The sequence below is a fragment of the Piliocolobus tephrosceles genome, chromosome 1 (assembly GCF_002776525.5).
Source record: "Piliocolobus tephrosceles isolate RC106 chromosome 1, ASM277652v3, whole genome shotgun sequence".
Taxonomy (NCBI): domain Eukaryota; kingdom Metazoa; phylum Chordata; class Mammalia; order Primates; family Cercopithecidae; genus Piliocolobus; species Piliocolobus tephrosceles.
Window position 1 is genome coordinate 172,247,734 of NC_045434.1, and position 10,825 is coordinate 172,258,558.

Here is a 10,825-nt window from a genome sequence, read left to right on the forward strand (position 1 = left end):
GCTTGAGCCCAGGAATTTGAGACCAGCCTGGGCAACATGGGGAAACCCCATCTCTACAAAAAATACAAACATGGTGGTGCATGTCTATAGTCCTAGCTACTAAGGGAGCTGAGGTGGAAGGATTACCTGAGTCTGGGGGACAGAGGCTGCAGTAAGTAGAATACAGTGCCATTGTACTCTAGCCTGGGTGACAGAGTGAAACACTGTCAGGAAAAAAAAAAAAAAAAAAAGGAATTATCTTAGAATTCTTACCATTAACACAGAGGTCCATTTTTACTTTTTTTTTTCTTTAGACTAGTCAAGTGAAGCCATTCATATTTTTTAATCTTCAATTTTCATGCTCCCTTTATAACAACCTTTCTATGTGGATAAGTGTAAAAGAAAAGTGAAAGGGTGCTATAGAAACATAAGGTAAGAATGCTGCCCCTTTCAAAATTTCCCATTTAATTTTTTGTGGTTTGGTTTTTCTTCCTATATATCCTATCCTGTCCTTACCCCTGCTGAATGTCAATCCATCTCACATCAATCTAGTGTTCCATGGTTATAATGACAGTGTTTACAGTACAGGTTATACCCATTTGGTTTTGTAAATTTGTTAAGTCTGTTCTCTAGCTCATGAATTAGAGAACGTCTCTCACAGAACAGCATTTATCTATAAAAGCAGACCATGGTCCATTGTGACCCCTATATGACACCACTTTGTGATTAGAGGATAGAGCACTAAATTTTAGTTTACTCTGATCACTTCCCCCCATAGACTCTGATTCTTCCATTTCAAAAATCAGAAAAAAGTAACTCAAGCTTACTTTAATTTGGAAAAATGTTTTGGTGCTGTCTTTTAAAATTATTTTATTGTAAGAATACTCTAGCCTTGCTTGCATAATGTATACCCAAAAAGAATAAATCACACCCTTGAAGGTGAGAGAAATATTATTGGAACTCACAAAATTGTCCCATGTATACAAAAGTTTCTTGAGCTCTGTTCTTGTGTCATATGTCCCAAACAACATGGCAACTTGACATCATATTATAGTATAGTCACATGTTGCTTAACAATGGGGATACATTCTGAGAAATACGTCAGACAATTTTGTCATCATGCAAACATCACATAATGTACTTACACAAAGCCTACGCTGTATAGACTACTGCAGACCTAGGTTATATGGGATATCCTACTGTTCACACACTACAAACTTGGACAGCAAGTGACTGTAGTTAATACTGCAGGCCTCTGTAACACAATGCTTATATTTGTGCATCTAAACATAGAAAAGGTACAGTAAAATACAGAATAAAAGACTAAAAACAGTGTGTCTTTATAGGCAGTTGCCATAAATGGAGCTTGCAGGACTGGAAGGTACTCTGAGTGAGTTAATGAATGAGTGCTGAGTGAATACGAAGGCCTAGGACATTACTGTATACTACAGTAGACTTTATAAACACTGTACAATTAGGCTACACTGAATTTATAAAAATGGTTTTTCTTTTAATAATAAACTGTAGTTTCTGTAACTTTTTTACTTTATAAATTTTTAAACTTTTAGACTTATAATAACACTTAGCTGAAAACACAAACACATGTACAGCTGTACACATTTTCTTTATATCCTTTTCTATAAGCTTTTATCTATTTTTTTTTTTTTTTTTAGTTTTAAAACCTTTGTTGTTAAAAACTAAAAATGCACACAGTAGCCTAGGCCCATACAGGGTCAGAATCGCCAATATCACTATCTTGCACCTCCACATCTTGTCCCAAAAGAAAGTCTTCAAGGGCAATAACAAACATGGACCTGTCACCTCCTGTGATAACAATGCCTTATTTTGAAATAACTCCTGAAGGACCTGCCTGAGGCTGTTTTACAATAAACTATTTTTTAAAATAAGTAGGTGTACATTCTTTCTTTTCTTTCTTTTGAGACAGAGTCTTGCTCTGTTGCCCAGGCTGGAGTGCAGTGGTGCAATCTTGGCTCACTGCAAGCTCTGCCTCCTGGGTTCACGCCATTCTCCTGCCTCAGCCTCCTGAGTAGCTGGGACTACAGGTGCCCGCCACCATGCCCGGCTAATTTTTGTATTTTTAGTAGAGACGGGGTTTCACTGTGTTAGCCAGGATGGTCTCGATCTCCTGACGTTGTGATCTGCCTGACTCGGCCTCCCAAAGTGCTGGGATTACAGGCATGAGCCACCTCACCTGGCGGGTGTACATTCTTAAATAATGATAAAAAATATAGTATAGTAAATGCATAAACCAGTTACCTAGTAATGTCTTAACATTATCAAGTGTTATAAACTGTACCTAATTGTGTGTGCTATATTTTTATATGACTGGCAGCACAGTAGATTTGTGTGCACCACTATTACCACAAACATATGGGTAACGTATTATGCTATGATGTTACAATGGCTATGAAGTCACTAAGCAATGGGATTTTTTCAGTTCCATTATAATCTTACGGGACCACCATCATATATGAACTTTGTTGTTGACCTAAACGTTCTTATGTGGTGCATGATCATATAATATTACACTCAGTGTCATTTCCCCCTCAACAAGAACAGACAGCGAAAGTTCGTAGTACAAAACTCTTATTAGTAATACAAACTTGCGGTGTGACTTCAATTATTACCATCATGCACCAGGCACTTCTAGAACACTAGTTCCAGTGACCTGAGTAAGATCCTCAAAACTTTTGCTTCCCAGATGACCCTTTGTCCAGAAACTCATGCTGCGAGAATAAAAAGACCTTTACTATCAGAAATGTAGGGAAAAAGATGGGCAGCCCATCTTCAGGGAAAGAAAAGGAAATCCCTTTAGTAATAACAGCAGAGCAAACTAACCCAGATCAATCACAAGTTGCATAAGAGAGCAAAGTTGTACAGAGTCCTACTCACACCTTCAGCAGCAAAAACACGACTTCCTGGCGTAGACTTCCTATTTAGGCACTCTGCAGCTGATGACTACTCAGAACTTTTGCTTTTTATTTTCTCCTTACTCCCATCTCCACTCTACCTCTCTGAAATTTTAATTCAAGTCAGCACAACTTCAAAACTTTTCTTGTAAAGGTTTTGGTTGAAGGAGGCTCATACTAAGTCATTTGCTCAAGAAATAACTTGTTGATTGTCCCAAAGTGCTGGGATTACAGGCGTGAGTCACCGTGCCTGGCCTATATAGACTTTCGAAGGTCAAAGTAGAAAGATTTTTTTCAACGCTATCCACCAGTTGGGATAAGTTCCTTTGTGGTATATTTAAAATTTATCATGTTTTGAAGTCACAAAACCAGGATTTAAGTCCCTACTCTTGTCATTTACTGGATATCTATTATTGGGCAAGTCATCCAACTTCTCCAAGGCTGTCGTTTTTAGAGTAGTGTCTTGGTCAGGGTCTCAACAGGAAACAGAAGTCATATTCAGAAAGGGAAATTTAGCAGGATTTAATGAAGATAAGTCATTAAAGATAGAAACAGTGGAGACCCAGCCCTAGATCTTGAGAGAACCCATAGAGAGAGAGAAAGCTGTAGCTGTAGATTGGATAGGTCCTGTGGCCTCCAAGCAGCCACTGCTAGCCACCGCTAGCCAGTAACCTGGAAGGGAGAGAGCTGGAGAAGCAAATATTCCAAACTCACTTTTCATCTGTCTGAGATATCTTGTAAGCACCCCGTATTGGCTGAATCCTTCCAGAAGCAAGAGTGCAAGGGAGCTTGTTGATGAAGCTATGAAGGTCAGCCCCAAGGCCACAGAAAAGATTGGGAAAGGGGTAGGGAGTAAGATCTCAAGGGCAAATGGAAGATACTCAGCCCAAAACTTACTAATGGCTGCCCACCTCTCACATAGATTTGCTGTGAGGATCAAATTAATATTAATATATGTAATAATACTTTGTAAACTATAAATAAAATACACAACTATAATCATTATAAGGTCTATCCTATAAGAAATAAACCAAAAAGAATAATACCAATCTATGGTGTGAGTCTTCTAAGGTTGACAGATCTCTTACTTTGAAATCTAGTATATTCTTTACACTGGAATTTATTCTTTCTGGTTAAAATTTCCAATCACGAGGACAAAAATCAAACAGAAAAGGAAATTTTCAGTACCAAATTTTCAGTACTAGATAAGTGAAAAATTAATTCCCCTGGCAAGATGGGTGTGACAATGGTTGGGCAGGACTCAGACACCTACACATTAGCATCTATCAGATTGTTTTCCTGCTTTCCTCCCTTTTCCATCTCCTAATCTAACTTCTGCCAGTAGTAGAATTAGCAGAAGTCCATTTTCTATTGCATTTCAGAACCAGTTCTTATAAGCACAAATTCATTTGCCAAAGAAACATTCAACAAGCATTTGGAGAGAACCACTATGCGAAGCATCTACTTATTGGTAGACAATATTTATGTCAACACTTACTCAGCATACAAAACATATAACTCAGTTTACAATAGTTTTCCTCCTTGCTCACTCCTCTCAAGCACTGACCTCCTTGCTGTAACTTGAACACCTCTAGGTACACTCCCGCTATATGGCCTTTGACCTAGCTGTTCCCTCTGCTTATACAATCCTCAGATAGCCACACAACTAAAACTTCCTTACCTTCATTAAGTTTTGTTCAAATATCACTTCCCACTGAGGACTACTGTATTCAAGATTGCAATCCTCCACTGGAATCCTTATCCCTCTTTATCTTACCCTATTTTTTTTTTTCCACACAGCATTTAAAACTGTCTAATATGCTCTATGATGTACTTCTTGATTATGGTTATTTTTAATGTCTACTTTCTCTTGTTCCTTTGCTGACAGGGATAGCTGAGTTTTGTTCACTGATACCTCCTAAACGCCTATAACTGGGCCAGGTCCATACTGGACACTCAATAAATATTCACTGAATCTATCAATCAATCACACCTATAATCCCAGTACTTTGGGAGGCTGAGGTGGGAGGATCACTTGAGGCCAGGAGTTTGAGAATAGCCTGGGCAACATAGAGAGACCCCGTCTCTACAAAAATATGCAAAAATTAGCTAGGCTCGGTGGTGTGAACCTGTAGTTCCAGCTACTCACGAGGCTGAGGTGGAAGGATTGCTGGAGCCCAGAAGGTCAGGGATACAGTGAGCTGTGACCATGCCACTACACTCCAGTTTGGGTGACAGAGTAAGACCGTCTCAAAACACAAAACATAAAAAACAAAACAAATCAATCATCCATCAGTCATCTGAAATGGTTTTGGGAGGCTCAGAGACATGAGAATTTTTTGTCAATGGAAGTATTAAAAGTACAAAAAGAAAGCTATTTTGATGTTACATTTTAAATCTAATAGACTCACCCCAACTATAACTTGTTGCAAAATTATTGCTCATAGGTGAAAATTCATAGTGATGATTAACCTCCATTATAATGAAATGTAAAAGCTGCAATATTTCTATTAAAAGAAACATAAGATCAAGTATCAAGCTGGTACTATAGATAATAAGCATTTGCAATTAACATACTGTGAATAACTGTAAACTCTGTTATCATACTAATCAAATTTAAAAATTCCTACAGCAACTGGGAACTCTGTAGCAGTTACATTGTCAACACTAGCCACTTTGCCAGTTGTTCAGAGGCTGTGCAAATTAGCACAAACTGGTAGTAACAGTAACATACATAATGCTTTTGGGAGTCATTTTTGCACAACACAAGTTTAGAGGTTTTTTTTTCTTTTCTTTAGATACAGTATCATAGTCTGATGCATGAACGTGTGGAACAGAGATGAACTTCAAACTAGTGAGGAGAGATGAACTTCAAACTAGTGAGGAGAATAAACCGTGTAGTACGCAGTTTAGGTTCCTCTGAGTAAACTACTGCCAGACTCTGACTTGAGTGAACAAAGGTACTTGTGTGGCAAATTTTGGTCCATAAATTCATGGTTTGAATATGTGGAAAACATGCATCAAGGGATTAGTATAATTATTTTGTTTCAGAGATACCTAGAAGGTCAAAGAGTTCAAATGACAAGGAGATATGAAAGTATCAAAGTGTTAAACGGTTTATTTTGAGAAAGTCAAACCTTCTGCTTCTATCACCTAAGATACTATAAAACCAGAAAGATTAGGAAGCTACTGCACAGCTGTCTTTTTTGGTGAGTGAAAGACATTGCTAGTGGACCTTATCACAGATTAAACTCAGCTTGGACAATGACCCTAACTCAATTTCAGTTATAATCAACTTTACACACAAAAAGTGTGGTGTGTGTGTGTGTGTATGTGTGTGTGTGTGTGTGTTGGTACATGATGAGTATTTTGGGGTTTCTCACATGTAAATCCAAATTGAACTGTTCCAAAACAAGAATTAAAATCTCACCTGTTTCATATTCTACATGCTGAATTATTTTGAAAGAATCAATACAGCTTTTTACTAAATACCATGTGTTCCTGACTAAATTAAGTCCCTTCAAATTCGTATGTTGAAGTGCTAACCCCCAGTATCTCTGGAAGTGACTGTATTTTCACATAGGGCATTTTAAAAAGTAATTAAGGTAAAAAGAGATCATGTGAGTGGGCCCTAATCCAATAGGACTGGTATTCTTAAAGAAGAGATTAGGCCGCAAACAGAGCAAAGAACATATGAAGAGACAGACAAGACAGCCATCTTACAAGCCAAGGAGACAGATCTCAGAATAACAGCCTTGCTAACACCTTCATCTTGAACTTCTAGCCTCCAGAACTGTGAGGAAGTAAATTTTTGTTGTTTAAGCCTCCCAGTCTGTGATATTTGTCATGGCAGCCCTAGTAAACTAATACTCTATGTATGATTTATCTCATCATGTTGTTCTATCAAAAGATGAAATCAATTATAAAAATCCAGTTCCCAATAAAAAAAAATCACAAGTTGATAGATGCCTCATTTATGCAGTACCGTGAGTGAATAAGTCATTCCACATTAAGTAAGATATCCAGATAACTGAAGCTTGCCCTTAACAAACCAAAGTTTGTAATCTAATCCTTTCAGATGGAAATGTTTCTAAAATACATCCTTATACACTGCCCCACTTTTTAGAGAGCATATACAATTTAACTCTTTTAAAGAATAAAAATTAAAATTTCCAACAAATCAGCAATACTATTTAGTACCCTAATTCAAGTTTTACTTTGACCCAAGATTAAGACTGATTTCTCATGTCTTATCTTTACAATTTGTTCACCCCTCACATTCAGCCAATATTTCTTGAAACTTGTATTTAGCAAGGCTTCTAAACTTCTATAGGCTGAGAAACTAAGGAACTAAACATGTTAGAACTATGTCTGAAGTAAAAATAAAAAGCCTTGAGGGAATGTGTGAGGAGCTTGCCTCTGAGTCAATGAGTTAGCATACTGTTTGTGGATATATGTTTGCTTTTGAGAAAAGTTTTTGCTTCCATCATAGTTTTTCCCTGCATTCTCAAGACATAATGTTGTAAAAAGTTCATGACCACTAAGTTTAGATAAGTGAGATTTTAGTTTTACAACATTTTATTAATAATTTTTGGTTTGTTTCTACCTCAAAAACTTTTCACAGCATATTTATGATAGATTGATATTATAATCTATATAGTGTTGATTCTGCCCTATAAAAAAGATGAATTTGAATACATCAATTTAAAAACTAACAACTAGCATGTATTGGTATTTACCATGTGCCTGGTACTGTGCTAAACACACTTTACATATTTCACTTAACTAAAACAATGCATAGAATTTACTGAAAGCAGGAAAAGGGATGCAAAATCACTATGATTTTTCAGGAACTGTGAATACTGGATGGATATTATCATATCCATTATCATATTATGCAAATGAGCAGTACTGGATCAAATAAAACATTTCAATTTTTTTTAAGCTACTAATGAAGACTAGTACCAAATTAAATATAATCTTGGCACAAGACAATCATTTTTTTCCATGGACCATCACTCCTGACATCAACCTGAAATATTAAAGTACTTTCTCTGACTTTCCTGCAGCTCAGGATAAACTTATGAAGAAGGTATACTATTATGCAGAATTAGGCCTCCCAAAGGCATGTACTTAACACATTTGAAGGTTAATTTTCAACATGAACTTCATTGATGTATAATGCACATAAAATCAAATGCACAGATCTTAAAGGCTCAGTTTGATGAGTTTTGACAAATGGATACACCTTTGTAACTAATACCCCAATCAAGATAAAGCATATTTCAGTCACCCTAGTGAGCTCCCTCCTGTCCCTCTGTAGCCAAATCTCCCTCCCCAACTACAGGGAGCCATTTTTAAGCAGATGTAGTAGCAGCGGTGGTAATAGCTACTGTTTATGTTTGGTTGATAATAGCAGTACTTACTGAGTACCCACATGGCAGGCACTGTACATATATAATATTCTATTAATTCTCATATCAACTTTACCAGGTTGGTATTAACCCCTGTGTCTATGGCAAAAAAAGTAGGGGGAAGGGCCAAAAATTTAATTATGCAAAATCACATAACTACTGAGTATTGAGGTCAGACTGGAACCAAGAATATCTAATGTAAAATCTCTTGTGCTAAACTATATTGCACTTACACAAATGCTAAGGAGTTTTCTGTCGACCCAAAACACACAGTAAGTAGAGGAATTAGCAAGGCCACCAGCTCTAACTCACAACTCCACCTCTATTACAATCCACACCCAAGTACCTTATCTTAACCAGCAAGCAAAGGTTTCAGAGGCTAATACTAATGATAACTAAAGAGGATTACTTACAAGTTCTTCAACTGAAAACCTGCATGTAAATCCCTCATATATTTCTAGAGTAGTTAGGAGAGGCGGAAAATCCTCTGTATAGGTGGGTGGGTCACAACCCCATCGGCCCCAAGGATTTTGTTAGTGCTTTATAAAATGAATGGAAGGAATCCAACCATCCACTTGCTCATGGTCGACCCCATAAGCCACAGTGCCACAGTCTACCCTACCTAAGAACTGAAAGGAGAGGTGCCGCGCAGCCATCGTACTGTCACTTTATTAAGGAAGCAAGTGGTGTCATACAGCATTTTACTGTCACTTTATTGAGGAAACAAGGAGGCAAACATCTGGATTGAACCTTTTGATTCCTTGTTACATTAATTTTATTCAGTGTTTCAAACTCAACCCACTCACATTTACAAAACACTTCACACAGACTACTTCCCCCATGAATGGAGTTCCATTCACATCTCACTTAAAACATCAAACTTATTCTGAAATGACGGAGGTTAAAGCTTGTTCAGTGTCAATTTGCAAGTATTATAAAATATTAAAAGCTAGGCGCACAAATGCAGGAGGATAATGTGAGGCAGCTTCTTCAAGGAGCTCTACTAAGTTAAAGCATTTAGGTAAGGGGCATGGATAGGCTTAAAGGAACCACAGAGCTCTCAACAAACTGTTGTGGAGCCAGGTATTTAAGTCCCCAGTGGGAAGATTTTATGAGAATTATCACCCTTGAGTGGTATTGGCTAACAGCTTGGGAATCAATATGACTCATTTTCCCCAAACCTGGAGTTGTTTTCTAGAAGTCCCTCCCTTCGGTTTCCCTGTGGTCTCCTTAAGTCCCTTAACATACGTTGGGGGAGGGGAGGTTCTCTCCTGTTAGAAACAAATGAGTCTCCCGCAAGTTCAAGACTTCAAGACCTGTGTTTACTAAATCCTACATGTATGACAGCCCCAGCCGAAAGAGAGACAACAATTACAACACACATAGGTACACCCTACGAATACGTGAGCCTCCTTCTTCCTCAGCTAAACATGAGCACTGCTTAGTGTAACACAGGCGCCTTCCCAATCTCGTCTAAAAAACCCAAGTCCCACGTCCACCGCGGGGTGTAATAGAGGAAAGACAGAGGAGGGTGCTGCCCTCCCTGTGTGACAATTAGCGAAAGTCACACAGAGGGAACCCCTGAGGATCCAAGCCCGCGCGCCCAGCGCCTCGGGGCCCTGATCGCCCGAAGCTGCCTGGACATTTTGGCGCCACCAGTACGTTCAACAAAACCACCTCGAGGACAACTCTGTAAAGGCGCAGAGAGGAGTGGCGAGGGGCTGCTGTGGGGTCGACTCTCGCCGGGGAGGGGACGCGTGTCAACCCAAGTTTCAGTTGTCTCCCCTGGGGCCAGGAAGTCTCAGGAGGCCGGCAGGGGTGTGACCCGAACCTGAGGGGCCAGAGCCGCCAGACGGGCGGCGGATAGTATTGCCAGGAGCCCTCGGGTCTGGGCAGCGAGGGGACAGGATTCTCTTGCAAGGGCCCTCTCCCCCTCCCTGGGACTCAGGGTGGCCAGGCTGGCCGCTGGGAGAAGCCAGTCGCGACCACGTGGCCCGGCGGGCGTCCGTAACAGAGGGCGGGCGGAGTCGCGGGTGCGGGGCCTGCGCCGAGGCGCTTCTACCTGGTTCTTGAGGTGCATCTTCCCCGCCGGGCGATCCGGCCCGAGGCGGCGGAGGCTGGGCTGGGTGGAGCACAGCTGGCGGGAAGACGTCCGCAGATGCTCACTGCGCTAGCTCTCTAGCTCGCTCTGCGGCTCCGCCACCGTCGCCGCCGCCACCCACTGGCCACCTCGAGGGGGCGCTTCGCGTAGAGACGGAGGATGACTCCTGCGAGTCAGGTTCATGTGGTGGCCCTGGCGCCTACCTCGGGGGTTGGCATTCCAGTGTGCTCAAAATGTTGAAGGAGAAAGTCTCCTCTCTTTCCTCGAATGCTGCTACCTGTGGTCTGCTTAAATTTTAAATGAGGTAGCTTCTTTGAAGCTAAAGTTCACTGACACCGTTTGGACCAATGTTAATTGCTGTGCTGGGCCCAGGGGGTTTATAAATGTGACCAATTCAGAAC

The 10,825-nt window shown here is 40.0% G+C and overlaps 1 protein-coding gene across 2 annotated transcripts in view; it reads right to left on the minus strand.

Annotated features, from left to right (window-relative positions):
* The window catches only part of ELAVL4 (ELAV like RNA binding protein 4), a 156,484-nt gene extending 145,930 nt beyond the window's left edge, over positions 1 to 10,554 (minus strand). Inside the window, exon 1 of one of the 2 annotated variants that reach the window (XM_023187132.2) lies at positions 10,386 to 10,554. In XM_023187132.2, coding sequence (XP_023042900.1) covers positions 10,386 to 10,403 — 18 coding nt within the window. In that variant the 5' untranslated portion in view covers positions 10,404 to 10,554. The remainder of the gene's footprint in view (positions 1 to 10,385) is intronic. The other variant, XM_023187107.2, reaches the window with a different exon arrangement.
* Positions 10,555 to 10,825: the final 271 nt, after the last annotated feature.